This window comes from Macaca thibetana, chromosome 13 (genome assembly GCF_024542745.1).
Source record: "Macaca thibetana thibetana isolate TM-01 chromosome 13, ASM2454274v1, whole genome shotgun sequence".
NCBI classification, from domain to species: domain Eukaryota; kingdom Metazoa; phylum Chordata; class Mammalia; order Primates; family Cercopithecidae; genus Macaca; species Macaca thibetana.
The window spans coordinates 105,766,275-105,782,742 of record NC_065590.1 but is presented as its reverse complement, the minus strand read 5'-3'; the positions used below and the strand labels follow the sequence as shown (position 1 = coordinate 105,782,742).

The 16,468-nt window shown below is 44.7% G+C and overlaps 1 protein-coding gene across 2 annotated transcripts in view; it reads left to right on the top strand.

Annotated features, from left to right (window-relative positions):
- SNTG2 (syntrophin gamma 2) overlaps nt 1-16,468 on the top strand; it is a 374,364-nt gene that overhangs the window by 331,223 nt on the left and 26,673 nt on the right. For both annotated transcript variants that reach the window (XM_050753205.1, XM_050753204.1), the window contains 2 exons: nt 7,486-7,578; nt 15,657-15,767. In XM_050753205.1, coding sequence (XP_050609162.1) covers nt 7,486-7,578; nt 15,657-15,767 — 204 coding nt within the window. The remainder of the gene's footprint in view (nt 1-7,485; nt 7,579-15,656; nt 15,768-16,468) is intronic.

Below are 16,468 nucleotides of genomic sequence, written 5' to 3'. Positions count from 1 at the left end.
CTGAGAAAAATAATACAGCACTTAGGGAGGAAAAATGATTCAAACTACAGTGTCTTTCTCATCAGAAACTACAGAGGCCAGAAGAAATGTCCCAATATTGTTTTAAGTGCTGAAAGAAAAGAATTGGCACACAGAAACCTTTATTCGCTTGAAAATATATTTCAGGAATTAAAAAGAATGTAAACATTTTCTGATAAAAAAGAAAAGATTAAGAGAGTTTAGTATCAGCAGATCTACCCAAAAAGAATAAAGGAAGTTCTCTAAACAGAAATCAAAAGATGAAAGAAGGAATCTGGGAACATCAGGAGGGAAGAAAGGCCATGGTGAACAAGAGTGCAGGTGACACCACAGACATTTCTTGTCTTACTGAGTTTTCTTATTTTTTTTTTTTTTTTAGGCAGAGTCTCGCTTTGTCGCCCAGGCTGGAGTGCAGTGGTGTGATCTCAGCTCACTGCAGCCTCCGCCTCCCAGGTTCAAGAGATTCTCCTGCCTCAGCCTCCCGAGTGGCTGAGACTGCAGGCATGCGCCACCATGCCCAGCTAATTTTTTGTATTTAGTAGAGACAGGGTTTCATCATGTTAGCCAGGCTGGTCTCGATCTCCTGACCTCGTGATCCTCCCACCTCAGCCTTCCAAAGTGCTGGGATTACAGGCGTGAGCCACTTCACCCGGCTGAGTTTACTAAATTATGTTTTATGGTCAAAAATAATACCACTGTCTGATGTGATTATAAATGTATATGAAGAAACTATTTGAAATATATATACTGTAAATAGGGGAGGGAAAATGAAGTTGAAGGGGAGTGAGTTTTCTGTACTTCAATGAAACTGATGTAGGGGTGACCATTGTGTATATAGAATGTGTATACAACTGTGTATAGAGAACCAGAGCAACCTCTAAAAAGGCCATCCAAAGAGACACTCAAAAAATACAGATAAATTGGAATGCAGGAAAAAAAAAAAAAAAAGAAGTTTAAGTAACTTACAGTTAGGCAGAAAAAAAAAGCAGAGAAATCAAAGACAGGAAACAAAAAATAAAATATCAGTTTTAAGCCCTAAGATATCAATAATTACATGAAGTGAAAATGGTGTAAATGCACCAAGTAAGAAACAGAGATTGGCAGAGTAGATTAACAAGATGACCAAGCTCTAATGAAGAAACTTACTTCAAAGATAACCATGTAGATGGTTTGAAAGTAAATGAGTAAAAAGAGATAAATCATGTAACCTTGATCAAAGGAAAGCAGGAGTAGCCCTATTATCAGATAAAGGAGACTTCAGAGAAAATAAAATTACTAGATGCAGAGAGAGTGGCGTTATAGAATGATAAAAGGCTCAGTCCACCGAGAAGACCCAGCCATCCTGAGTGAGTATTCACAAAACAACGGGGCTGCAAAATATGGGAAGCAAAAACTGAGAATTGAAAAATAACAGAAAAATCTACAATTACGGTGAAAGGCCTCAACGCTCCTTCTCAACAGTTGACAGACAACTAAGTAAAATATCAGCAAATATATAGAAGAATTCAACTGTACCATCAACTAAAAGAATCTAGTAAATATTTATGGAATCCCCCCACTACATACTACAGGATAATAAACATTATTTTCAAGTGTCCATGCAACTTTTAGCAGGATCAGCCATATCTGGGGGCATAAACAAGCATCAACCAATTTGTAAGAACTGAAAACATACAAAGAATGTTATCTAATTAAAATGGAAACAAATTTGAAATCAACAACAGAAAGATAATAGGAAATTCTCCAAACACTTAGATACTGCACACTTATAAATAAGCAATGTGTCAAACATGCAGTTTCAAGGCAAATAAAATAATGAGGATATGAAAATGAGAACCCTGTAATATATCAAAGTTTGTGAGACACAGCTGAATCAGGGCTGCGCAGGAAATTTACAGCATTAACAGCATGCATTCATTAGAGAAGAGGAAATGTCTAAAAACCGTAGGCTTCTGCCTCAATAAACTAGAAACAGAAGAGCAAAATAAACCCCAGGGAAGAGCAGGTATCAGTAAAATCGAAAACAAAAAAACAGAGGAAACCAGTGAAACAGTGAAACAAAGAGCTGTTTCTTTGAAGATATCATTAAATTTGGCAAATGTTTAGAAGACAGACAAAAAAAGAGGAGAAAAAGAGAAGACAAAAATTGAGAATATAATAAATGGAATGGGGTATCACTACAGACTGTAAGCTTCGACAGGATAATGAAAATACAATGAATAACTCTACACATGTAAATCTTGCAACTTAAACCGAAGAGACTGTTTCCTCGTAAACCACGAACTGCCACAATTCCATCACTATAGTCTTGGGAGCCTTATCATTACTAGGAAAACTGTATTTGTGGCTTAAAAACTTTCAAAATGAAATGTTTAGTTCAGATGACTTCACTGGAGAATTCTATCAAATGTCAAAGCGAACACCAATATCTTCTCTATAATATCTTCTAGAAGAAAAAAGGAGGAAACACAAGTTTTTGAAGCAAGCATTACCCTTATACCAAAAGCAGTCAAAAACACTCCAGGAAATAAACTGCAGACCAATATTCTCCATGAATACAGACACGAAGTCTTCAAGAAAACACTAGATGACCTACGCTTGGCAGATGCACACCTGCTGTTATCTCTCTTCTGTCTGACTCCAGTTCCTTTTCCAGGCTGCTTGCTTTACTGCCCACTATTGGGAGAGTATTTTCCTTAATGGAAACGAGCAAATCAAAGGGGGCAAGTTGCCTGTCATCTCCTGAAGTTACAGCATCTCACCTGAGCAGCCCAACTGTGGCATCTTGTTCTTGGTGTTCAGAACACAGAAAAGAAATCTTGTCTTGGCCAGCACGGTGGCTCACTCCTATAATCCCAGCACTTTCTTGTCTTGGCCAGGTGTGGTGGTTCACGCCTGTAATCCCAGCACTTTGGTCGCTTGAGCTCAGGGGTTCAAGACCAGCCTAGCCAACATAGCAAAACCTCATCTATACTAAAAATACAAAAAATTAGCCGGGTGTGGCCGGGCACGGTGGCTCACTCCTGTAATCCCAGCACTTTCTTGTCTTGGCCAGCACAGTGGCTCACTCCTGTAATCCCAGCACTTTCTTGTCTTGGCCAGGTGTGGTGGTTCACGCCTGTAATCCCAGCACTTTGGGAGGCCTAGGCAGGTGTATCACTGAGTTCAGAAGTTTGAGAGCAGCCTGGTCAGAATGGTAAAACCCCATCTCTACTAAAAATACAAAAATTAGGCGAGCGTGGTAGGGGATGCCTGTAATCCCAGCTACTCGGGAGGCTGAGGCAGGAGAATCACTTGAACCTGGGAGGTGGAGGTTGCAGTGAGCCGAGATCACGCCACTGCACTCCAGTCTGGGCAATAAGAGTGAAACTCTGTCTCAAAAAAAAAAAAAAAAAAAAAAATATATATATATATATATATATGCACACACACATATAAATATATATGTATACATATATAAATATATATATGGTTTTATCTCTGGTATTAGTGTTTTTTCTTTCTTTAACTCTTCAGGTAATTCTGTGCTTTATATTTTTGATAGTTTCTGTAAATATTGATTGCTCTGTGCTATTGCTCTTGATTTATTTTATTCCAAAAGCTGAACTACAAAACCATTTACTTTAAGCTTTCATTAATAAGACCACTTTTGATATTTTCATATAAAAAGTTCTGAAACTATCTATTTTACGTTTCGGTCAGTTGTGGAAGGAGGTACTTAGAACTTTTTTTTTTTTTCCTTGAACTCATTAATTGATTCAGAAGCTTTGCTGTAAGCCCAGAGCTGTGGTCTACAGTTGGCCATTTTTCTATGGGTCACCATATAATGTGCTGGAGATAAAGTTCAGTCCCATCTTCAGCCAAACCATGAAGTGTTATGCATATACCTTTTCTCCGTAATTTCATCAGTAGATCAAATGTTATCCTAGTAAGTTTTTCCGTGGCCTCGACATCTTGGAGAATTCCAAATGACTACACCAAATGCATTATGTGGACATTCTCTCCCTGAGTTACATGAAAATGTTTAAATTACTAATTTTATCAAAATGCGCTGGGCAGTCTATGAGGATGTCTTTCAAGAAGCCGGTACACAAAAATAAACATTCCCAGACTCCCTCTGATGTGGGAAGTGGGCCATGAGGCAACCCTTCATTCAGGATTTGGGGCATGTGTGCCAATTAGAGTTTCTTCCAAGGCATCAAGGGAAAATTGCAAACATAGAGGAAGCCTGGAAATAATCCCACATGTCATTCATTCACTAGGTTGAAAGAATTGTGTTTGCAAAGTTCTATGATAAGACTGTTTTGTGGGAGTTGTATGTACAGCAGTAGTGAGGAAACAGATTTTTTTTAAAATTCCTTCAAGTTCTAAAAATGCAAATGATGAGACACTCTATGTGTCTGGGAGGATATTGATTGATTAATTCTGAAAATGAGATTTTGTGTAGCCAGAGGTTCCTTAGACGAAAGCTTTCTTTTCTTCCTCCATCCTAAGCCCCTTTGGAGATTATGCAAATGTGTTGTGTGCTTATGTAGCCATCTGGAGTAACTTTGGCCTGTGCCATAAAGATGGGCTATAATTACTGAATGTGTGTGCATTGCCATTCAGCTGTAGCCACTGATGTTTACAATTTCTACAGATCCTATGATGATAGCTACTTAGTCTACATAAAATATAGCAGTTACCCTTGGAATACTTTCATTTCCTATTTTATAATCACTAGATTTAAATTCTAGAGCTTGAGTAGCTTTCAAATCTGAGCTGTGAGAATGTCACCTCCTGTGAACTTTCACGTAGAACCTCAATCCTCCTCACACTCTGGGTCAGATTCATGGAAGGTGAGCAGGGGGAGCTGGCTGGGACTGTGCTTTTCAGCCACCACTCATTGCGATCTGCTCTCGTATTCTCATCGCAAAGCCAACGGTGTGTAGAGTATTCGTGACCGCCGGCTGTGTGTGTGGCGTTGGCTGGACCCCCAGTTATCCTGGAAGGGTCAGGAGCTGTGTGAAGCCCAAGACAGATGGGTCCTTCCAGCCTTTTGCCCCCCTCCCCCCATCCCTGCCACCCCACCCCCGCCACCTGCTCTCCCCTACGAGGGGAGGGGCAGGGACTTGAGCTACTCTGGGACAATCTCTAAGGAAAGGTTGACAGGCGTGAAGATATTGAAGGCACGCAGTCAGCTATTCAGGAAGAGGACAATAGCAGAACAAGAGAGAAGTGAGGAAGAACCTCCCAAGCTATACAGCCACAAGGCCGAGCACGGCGGGCGCGGGGGGCAGTGTGGTCTTGTCAGGCAGCGTGGGCAGCCCATGGAGTGGAGCCGTGGCAGGAATGAGACCTGAGATCTGAGACCTGACTGACTCCAGCCCGCCTCGGTCAGGGTATGTGTGAGTGTGTAAGCCATGCACTGTCAGCCGTGCACTGTGTGTGAGAGCCACACTGTGTGTGTCAGCCATGTGCTGTGAGTCATGCGCTGTGTGTGTGAGCCACATGCTGTGTGTGTCAGAGCAGTGCACTGTGAGCCAAACTGTGTGTGTGCACGTGTGTATGCCATGCACCGTGTGTCAGAGAGCTGTGTGCTGTGTGTGTGCCCTGAACTGTGTGTGTGCGTGTGTAAGCCGCATGCTGTGTGAGACCTGTAGGCTGTGTGGGTGTGAGCCGCACATTGTGGGTGTGTGTGTGTGGTGTGAGAGTCGTGCACTGTGTGGTGCATGTCATGTGCTGTGTGTGTGTGGTGTGTGAGCCATGGCCTCTGTGGGGGGGGTGGTGTTTGTGTGTGTGTGAACCATGCACTCTGTGTGTGTGGTGTGTGAGCCATGTGCTCTGTGTGGGGGGGGGGTGTGAGCCATGCATTGTGTGTCTGTGTGTGTGTCTGTGTCTGTGGTGGGTGAGCCGTGCATTGTGTATGTGTGTGGTATGTGAACTGTGCACTGTGTGTGTGCGAGCCATGCATTGTGTGTGTATGTGTGTTTGTGGTGTGCAAGCCATGTATTGTGTGTGGTGTATAAACCTTGCACTCTGTGTGTATGTGTGTATATATGGTGTTAGCCGTGCACTGTGACTGCGTGTGTGGTGTATGTGCCGTGTATTGTGTGTGTGTGTGTGTATGCGTGTATGCAAGAGAGAGAGAAAAGGAGGGAAAGAGAGAGAGTATAGGCATCAAGCACCCCTTTCCCATAAGAGTAACGTGTTTGGATGCCAAAGGGCCGTGCACACCCTGGCTCAGAGACAGGCCCAGAACCCACAGCTCTATTTATCCAACTCAAATCGATGGCTCCAATTCTCTTCTAAATGGGAACATTTTACCTGCAGATTTATTACAGAGATTGTTAAAAATAACTTTTACCAAGTTATTAGGGTTCCTGCTTCTTTTGTCTTGAGTCGCATGAAAACATTTAAAGCACAAATCTCGCTTTCACCCAACATGGCTGCGAGTGCATTGGCAGGTGTTCACGGGCTCCGCAGCCTGAAGCCCAGAGACCTTCGGGGCAGAGACCGGGGCAGAGAGCCCAGGTTTCCCCTCAGAAGCACCACGTGCTGGTCCAGGCCGCCCTCCACACAAACCACCCGCCCCGGGGTGAGCAGAGCCCGGGTTTCCCCTCAGGAGTGTCACGTGCTGGTCCAGGCCGCTCCCCACACAAACCACCCGCCCCGGGGTGAGCAGAGAACCCGGGTTTCCCTTCAGGAGTGTCACGTGCTGGTCCAGGCCGCCCTCCACACAAACCACCCGCCCCGGGGTGAGCAGAGCCCGGGTTTCCCCTCAGAAGCGTCACGTGCTGGTCCAGGCCGCCCTCCACACAAACCACCCGCCCCGGGGTGAGCAGAGCCCGGGTTTCCCCTCAGGAGTGTCACGTGCTGGTCCAGGCCTCCCTCCACACAAACCATCCATGGCGGTGGGATGTGCTGCAGACTGCGGGACTTCTCGCACTGTGTGACCGATGTCATTCTTGTGTGGTTTTGGCGGTATCCCTGCTGTCCTGCTCTGCTACTTGATGATGTTGTAAATTGTACTGCTCTTCAGAATTTTCTCATGAAATGCCACGTCTAGCTCCTGCCGTAACATGCCGTGCGCCTCGTGCAAAGAAAAGTGAGCGTATTACCCACTAGGTATAATGAGCTAGCAGGAGGAAAATTCAGTGGTTTACTGTGTTTTCAAACACGCGTTGGAGAATAGAGATTGGCTGGGCTCTGTGCATTTGTTCGGAGTTAGAGCAGTGCCGGCAAACACTCCCCCCTCACAGAGCTGGAAATATTGGCCTCTCGACGAAAAGCAAGAAAGAACTCCCTGGACGCAGTTGTTCCTGCGGGTATCCCGGGACCCTGCTTCCTCCTGTTTTGTTCCCTGTAACTTTCATGTTAGAGCATTTTATAATTTTTGACCAAAGACGGGTTGATATTGCACCTACATAATTAAAGTTAAACAGCTTTATTAAAGAATGTTTTCTCAAAATTAATACTTTTTTCTAGTCCAGAACATACATGTGCAGCTGGCAAGGAGAGATGCTGTGTTTCACGGTGGATTTCGCGATGGGATTTACCTGTTTTGAGAGTAAGACAAAGGTAAGAGGCCGAGCAGGCATCCATGCCGCCCCGTTGCCATGTGCTTGGTTACATTCCATGGACTTTAACACTCAGGCCTGTCTGATAGAAGCCACCACCCCTGCTGGATTGTGTGTTGTGCAGAGGCCATGCTTTCATAGACTGTCTCCTTTTTTTCTGATAGCTCAGGGACCCAGGATTTCCACAAGCCCTGAGTGTGTCTGGCCAGTAGGATTCACAGCAGGGTCAGTTGGGTGGACAGGGAAGTTGAAGATGCCGCTGCTAAGGAGGGACCCACAACACTTGAGTAAATGCTTTGAAAAAAACACTCCTCATTGCCTGCCTTCTACCTGAACATTCGTGGTAACCGTGAACAGCACCTGTGCCTGGGGGAATTTATGGAGGGCGCATGCCAGGAATATACAGCTGCTGTTAGGAAGGGAGCGAGACCCATTTCCACCCGCATCTGAGTATTCTCCTAACTACATAAGTGTTAAGGAAATGCTTTGCGAGGACAATCCACTGTTTTGTCATGTAATATTTTTCAAAACCTACTCTCTGTGTTAATTAAGAATGAATGAAATGGAAAGTGTTGGTAGGATAAATATGGTGGTTAAAAATTTTTTTCAACAAATCGAGTTGAAAGACCTAGTTGTCTTTTATTAGCAATCTCAAATCAGGCAGCATCCCCTTTACAAAATAGAGCCCCGTTCGTTTTCTCATCGTCATTTCCTGACTTCTGTGTTCAGGAACCTTTGGGTGCTCTCTGCAGTGAATTGGTCATTGAATCTGTAGGTTAATGAGCACTGGGAACTGCGCCTTCTTTCTGAGAAGCCACCCTCACTGCGTGGCCTCTCCACAAAAAGCAAGACAAAAACCCCTTCCTGGGCTGGGTCTCTCAAACTGGTGGTTTTGCCCCCGAGGGACACTTGGACATGCCTGGAGACATTTTCTATTGTCAGGACTTGGTGGGGGTTTCTGCTGATATCCAGGGCACCTGGAGGGTGGAGCCCAGGGATGCTGCTCAGGGCACAGGGCCCTGCACAGGGCATCTTCAGGGCCTACTGGGCAATAGTGTGGAAGTTGAGAAACCCCGGCTAGGGCCATAGGCTATTTCCTTTACGGAATTCCAGGGCCAGAAAATTTAATGGGGTCATTGTTCCCCTCCAAGGGCACATACCATGTTTGTAAGGACAATAGCACATATTTGCATAAGCGCTGAATAAGAAGAAGGGATTTCACATCTGCCGTCCAGTATCCAGGTCCATAATTCTGTGGACCCTAAAGTCACAGAGTGGGAAGTAGCTTCCCGGTTCCGCTTAGGTGTTTTTCCCACTGTCCCTGGTCTGCCGTATGGACCTGCCGGTTCCAGGCTAAGTGACTTGCTCTGAATATTATTTGGAAGCCAGATCTGTATAACTTCACCGTGCATGTCCTTCTGAGATAAAGGAGGTCATGAAGCAACTATTCAAGCGTAAGGACAAACTCTCCATACAGCTTCTTAAATAGAACACCTGATTTGTAACTTCTACTTCTTGCTCTGTGTTTGAAGTAATGAAGTATTCCAGGTGATCTGAAGGGAGACTCCAAAGTCTGCTTTAGAGCAGGTTTGCATAGCCCCCTCACTGCAGCCCCTGGGGTCCTGTGTGTCCCTCCTCTGGAAGGAGCCTGTGAGCTCCTCCTTTCCAGGAGAGAAACACTGGCCCACCGTCCCCATTGCCTGGGTCAGCATTCACCAGGGGCATCTATCTGTGCCTGTGTTGCTGTGGGTAATGTACTTACAGGCCCTTCCCAGCCAGCACCTCTCACCCATGCCCGGGGATCAGCACAGTGTCCAGAGGTCACGAGTCTCCCTGTCGTGATTCTGCCAGAAGGTCTCACCATAGGAAGATCCAACTGAGTCTGCAAAAATGAAAAGAACATCCATCACCACGTTTAGCCAAGCCCTGAGCCTCGTACCTGCAGGGGCTGATTTTCACCTGGAGTGGCCACGGGGCTCTCTGGGTGGGAGCGATGTTTGTGAGTTTCCAGGCCATTGCTCAACGTGTTGACACATTTCCTACCTTCATTTCCCCAGTGAGTTTCCTTTCTTCCTGGGCTGCCCTGTGCCTTTCCTCCTCAAGGGCCTTTCCTGGAGCCTCTTCCCATTTCCCTGGTGTGATCAATGATGCCAGGCACAGTCAGGCAGAGCTGGGCTTGGGGCCTCACAGGGCACTTCCTATCGTTTCAGACAGAACTATCTCCAGAGTCAGCCCTAAAATTAATGCAGTCAACTTTTAAAATAGCTGTAATTTGTTTCTTAATGCTGTGCAAAATGCAGTTGTGAGCCCTTTGGTAAAGCAGCAGTGTTTTAAACTCCTGGTAACCAGACCGTCCAACTCAGCTGAGCTCCTATAATCAAAGCCCATTTGTCTACAGCCTTTCGTGCCTCTTTCTGTTTGACAGCGTGGGTATCCCTCACCCAAAATGACCTGGGCAATGCTAGAGTAAGCATGCAGGCGGTCCGGGGGCCTCTTTGCCGCGTGCTGGGCAGGTGGCCTGGCCGGCTCCAGCCCTCCTCCCGCTCACCTTCCAGCGAGGAACTTTTCCCCTCCTCAGCTGTGGGTCTCTTCTGCTCGCTGTCCTCTCCACTCTAGGTCAGCTTTGTGTAAAGATTCAATGACGATGTGTTTTTGTGGTCTGAATCTGAGGCTCAGAGGCCCTGACCTGCTGACCTGTTTTCCTTTGAAGGAGAGCACTTGACCTCACATTTTTCTTGGGATTATTTCTTTATTTCAAGGAGTTCTGGCCTAACACTGGTTTGCTGAGTCCACTCAGACAGCAACTCAACATGAAAATAGTGCATGACAACATAAACAATCGTTCCTTGTAGTTTACTTGGGTTTATTATAGAATTTACAATATTTGAATTAATATTTTTTGAAGGAAAGCTTTCCCACCTTAACTATGAAGGATAAACCAATGAGTTGTAAATTCATAAAATGTTGATAATTTTGCTTTATTTGGCATCTTGTCACTCATGTCAGTGTTGGAGGACATTTGTAAGTCTGGCATCAATAGGCTTCCAATTATTTGTATATTGATAAGAGCATCAATATGATGAATGATATGAAATAATTATGAAAATAAATATCATTGAATATGAAATGCTTCTAAATAATTATTTAAAATGTTGTTTTCTCCAGTGCCCATGTGCCCTCTGTATTAGTTATTAGAAAAAAAATCAAATAGATTATGTGGCTACAAATATTTTGTTTGGGAGTTACCATGCTTATATTCACAAGACAATTAGCACTTTTACGCCACACTATACTGTTAACTCAGGACATTTGTGTATTATTTCTGGGTCAAAACTAGACCATGACATGGCAGCAATGCCTATTCACCAAACTCTTGCAAGGAAAGAGGTTCTGGACTTGGGAGGCCAACCCAACTCATCTGCTGGGACATCCTGGTTCGAAGCCTGTGTATAGTCAAATTTCTTGATTGCCCACCTCTGCTTGCCAGAGAAAGACAAGCAATTATTTCCAAGCCTGAATCCATTAACCATCAACTATCTATTTTCAACGTTGAGAAAAGAGTTAAGCAGGAAAACAAAAAATGTGTTTGACCATGAAAATATTTTCTGCACTTACAAAATAAATGAGAAGACCATTATCTAATCTATATGGCCTAAATCTCTAGATGGAAAGTATTTTTTTTAATTAAAGAGGATAAACTAGAACACCCTCCTAGCTGCTAGAGATGGAGGGCGTCCCTGCCCCGTGCAGGCAGGTCACCTGCCCTGTCCAAGCGCACTCCAGGCCGGTGGGGCCTCTGGGTGACGTCCACATCCTCTTGCTCTCTGGATTAGCACTGACTTCCCTCCTGTTCCATGTAACTAATCAGAAGTGGGAGAGAATATCAACAAGAATAGAACCCGCAGTGGTGTGAGAGAAGCGGAGACTGACCCCGGGTGCGCACCAGGCACCAACCTGGCAACAACCTGGGTCCGGGAGGGGTCCTGCCTGAGCCCTCAGCCTCCACAGGGCTCAGGATGGGGCCCGGTTGCACATGTAGGACTGAGAGCTGCTAGAGAGGTAGAACCATCACAGGATTTACTTGCTCTTGGGGGCACAATGAAAAGCTATACTTGTCTCTAAATGGCAACTTCTATTCTAACTGTACCACCAGGTCACTCCCCACACCGCAGCAAATTATGATTCTGTATTCAGGGTGATCAGTGCAGACCCTCACAAGAGTGTCCTGGGGCTGCCCTGGCCCCCATGGGGCCTGGTCCTTAGTTAGGAACAGGAGACCTGTGGGGCTGAGTTAAGGTTGATGGAGAGGAACAAAAAGATCTGTTTTTAAAAGCTGAAAAGGAATTGTTTGTTGTGGGAGACAAAGTGCAGACTTGGCTTTGGCCTGATGAGGAGGAGCAGCAAGTGTCTCTACAGCTCTCTGGAAAACACCAAGAAATGAATCAAGTTTGAACTGAGAGTACCTCAAAGTCCCTGGTGTCATGGAGTTGCCTGGTACTATCCATGGCACCTCCACCGTGAAGGATTCAAGGATTACCTTCCATTGTCGGTGTGTTAACAATCGGACTGCATTACAGGGGAAGTTTTACCTTCCACTGTCAGTTATGTTAACAATCAGACCATGTTACAAAGGAAGTGAGATGTGATTATCATCTTTAACAACCTGAAACCATCACAGTAATATGTAAACATTAGCATGTTTCATGTAACGTGCACTCAACTGCAAAGCTGCTCTTTAATTACTAAAACTACGGAAAAATATTTTCTGTCTTCCAAGAGGGAGAACTAGAAATCTGGCTTCCCTTCAGCTTTTATCTGTGCCACGGGAGGATGGGTCCACCCGAGTTTATCCCCCAGACTGTGGAACAAATAAAAATGGCTCTGTTGTGACTGGCTGCCAACAGCGTCTCTGGAGCTGTGAGTGGAGCACATGCCACATTCCGATCTAGAAGGTCCGATCGCGCTTTGGAGAAGGGCTTAGAGTTGTGAAATTAAACTGTTACCCAGACCACTTTTAAATAAAGTGTGCAGAAATGCCATCCATAATGGAAAAACGAGTTCCATTTTTACAGAAACATTGCTATTATGAGATGCATAAGAGAAAAGCTGTGAAAGAGTTAAAAGAGGCCACCGGGGTGATTTGGAAGGGATGATTACGAGAGGAGCCACCACGTCCCCACCACACGCTCTGAGAAGGGCAGAAAGAGAGCCACACCTGCACCCACAGAGCCCCGACTTGTGCCTGGACCACGTTGCAGCCTGTCCCAAACCAGAGAAGCTGACGAGATCCTTGTCCTCCATTACCCCAACAAGAGCTAGATGGTAAAATTGGGACACAATTTTAAGCATATATACTGGATGTGTATGCCTCGTGAGGAAACGTTATTCTCAAATCTGCCAGTGTTGAGTACAGTTACGGTGCAATATCAATGGACCAAAAAGACAATAATCATATACCTAAGTCACTTCACTGTGAGGACCATTTCGAAGCCTTTAAACAATAAACAGGACTTTTACATAGATATTTTTGCACTTTTTGTATATAATGTTTTAATAGCAGTTTATGATACCATGCAAAATATTAATTTAGGTTATTTCCAAGACCCTATCCTAATAGGGGTAGACCACTACTGAGCTTTCTTTCTTCAAAATCAAATTTGAGCCAAAGCCTCTTACTGCTGCTCACTGAGTCGTTTGAGTATTGCTTATTTTGTGAGAAATTAGGCAAAACCTCAATAGCCAAGACTGCCTGGCTTTTCCTGATGGATGAGCACATACCTATGATCAGGTCCCTCCTACAAATGATGGATAATAGGTTCTTTTAAAGGCAGATGAGACTTACCTCAATGTAAGAGGCTGAAGTCACAGCCTTCACTTAACAGCTTGCAGAGAGGGTGCTTTGGCACTGCCCAGACAAGGTGGAATGGGTGTGGAGTGTGGGAAGAGGCTCTCCGGAGGCAGGTGCAGTGGGTGGAGCAGGGCAGGAGTGGCTCGGGCAGCTCGCTCACTGGGACAGGTCCTCCAGGCCGGCTGTGGCTGCCATCTGCTTCCGGGGCTTGCGTCAGTGCCCCGTTGCTCACATCACACTCTCTTCTGCTCACATCACGCTCTCTTCTGCTCACGACAAGAATGGATACACATGTTTCACTTCTGGAATTGATGACCATAGGGTATTAGTCCATTCTCATACTGCTAAGAAGAAATACCCAAGACTGGGTAATTTATAAAGAAAAAGAGGTTTAATGGACTCACAGTTCCACATGGCTGGGGAGATCTCACAATCACGGCAGAAAGCAAAGGAAGAGCAAAGGCATGTCTTACATGGCGGCAGGCAAGGGAGATTGTGCAGGGGAACTGCCCTTTATAAAACCATCAGATCATGTGAGACTTAGTCACTGTCACAAGAACAGCATGGGAAAGATCTGCCCCCGTGATTCAGTTACGTCCCACTGTGTCCCTCCCACGACACGTGAGAATTATGGGAGCTAAAATTCAAGCTGAGATTTGGGTGGGGACACAGGCAAACCATATCACATGGGAAGCAGTGACTGAGGCATGACTTTGGAATATTCTGTTTCTGCACAGTGTCTGGCAATTCCAATTCTAAAAGGATCCTGATGCTCAAGTCTGTCCAGGTGGATTTGGGCTCAGTTTCCTCACTGTGAACATGGAAGAGACAGAGAAACTGTTCCCTAAGATCTTATGAAGTTCTAATTTTCCCAAAACCTACAGGAAACGTGTGCTTTGACACTTTGGCATAAAATGCGGAGATTCTATTTAGCTCCTTGATTTAATATAAAAGAAAAGATGTGGCCAAGAATCTTGAGGTTAGCATGTGGGCAGGAAATAAACCCGTCAATGGTCAGATGGGATAAAAGTGTTCTTGAAACTTTTTCCCTGTTTTCTGCAGCCCCTTTCCCTCTCCTGACACTTAGAGGAAAATATGTTCTTTGTTTAAAAATAAAAGCTTTTAATGGAAATTCGACCTATGGCTTGCTAAAAAAAAATTACTGTTCCCTGGTGGAATTTTTCTGGGAAGATAAAGATTTATTATAATGAAGTATGTATAATTAAAGACTACCTTTTATAGAAGACATCCATTAAGTCTTTCTTTGCTGCAGCCTTTTTTATTTATGGGAGTAAGAGTGTGTAGAGTACATTTCATCTTTAAAGTACCTTAGCAAACATTAAGTAATTTTTGCAGTAGTATTAAAAGGCAATATTTTTAATTTTTAATTTTACATTTCTCAAATTGGTTCATGAAAAACTAAGGTTTAGTGGTTCACATATAGCCATAGATGGGGTAGTATCAGTCAGGATTAAAGGTTTTCATTTTTTCTGCACTCTTGACTATGTCTTATATAATATAGGAAGAACTGGAACTTTTAGTGAATTTTTCTGAAGTTCTCCAAGCAGAAAAAGGAGCAATGCTCATAAGATGTTTTAAGGCTGTGTACAGGAAAACGCAAGGGAAGACCAGAGGGGGCCACTGCGGGCGACAAGGGACTGAGGACGGTGGATGCTGATGCATCCTCAAGACATGCGGAGCAGCTACTGGAGGCTGGACCGTGGGGCAGGAGAGCTGGGTGGGCTGGAGGCTGGACCGTGGGGCAGGAGAGCTGGGTGGGCTGGAGGCTGGACCGTGGGGCAGGAGAGCTGGGTGGGCTGGAGGCTGGACCGTGGGGCAGGAGAGCTGGGTGGGCTGGAGGCTGGACCGTGGGGCAGGAGAGCTGGGTGGGCTGGAGGCTGGACCGTGGGGCAGGAGAGCTGGGTGGGCTGGAGGCTGGACCGTGGGGCAGGAGAGCTGGGTGGGCTGGAGGCTGGACCGTGGGGCAGGAGAGCTGGGTGGGCTGGAGGCTGGACCGTGGGGCAGGAGAGCTGGGTGGGCTGGAGGAAGCCAGTTTGCAAAGATTGAAGAGTGAGAAAGTAGAGACTGACAAATCATTACATGCTAAATATCAATTTAAACATTATGTGAATGTCTGTTGATGTAACAAGGCTGTTTAATGTAGTAAGAGATGCTAATTAAATAAATGAACTCTTGTTTATAAATCACTAATTAATTTTATTCCTTTACAGAATGTGCTCTGGAGATTTAAATTCTCTCAGCTTAAGGGATCTTCAGATGATGGGAAAACTCGAGTAAAGCTGCTGTTTCAGAATCTGGACACCAAACAGATTGAGATGAAGGTATGGGGTATGGGTTATTCTGCCACCCACCCACACATAAAGTACAGCTCAGATGGTCCGCTGGTAAAAGCCTCCATCCTTCCCATGCACACATACATAAACCAATAGGTCCCGAAGCATGAGTCCTTCTTAAAAATTAGACAATAGATACATCGAAAGAGCCTGTCCAGGTCAAATGTCCCTTATCTGAAATGCTTGGGACCAAAAGTGTTTGGGATTTCAGATTTTGGAATGTTTGTGGATTAGGTACTGATTGAGCATCTGAAATCCAAAAATCCAGAATACAAAATGTTCAAATAAACATTTCCTTTGAGCATCATGGCAGCGTTCAAGAAGGTTGGGATTCTGGAACATTTAGCGTCAGGCCAGCATTCAAGAAGGTTGGGATTCTGGGGCATTTAGCATCAGGTCAGCATTCAGGGTTGGGATTCTGGGGCATTTCAGTGTTTGGATTTTCAGATTTGGGAGGCTCAAGCTGTACAGGATGTTTCCTATTAGAGAGACGTTTATATCCTAAAATAGTGACTGTTGAAACAAAGTATTTGGTTTGACTAAAATGTACAAGCATCTTAGTAAATATTAGCAGGAAATCAATATTTTAAAATATACCAGAAGTCAAAATTTAAAGGAAGGGTTTTACAAACTGTATTTTGTTTGCACCCTGTGTGTGATAAATTGACCATAATATTGAGAACAAACTT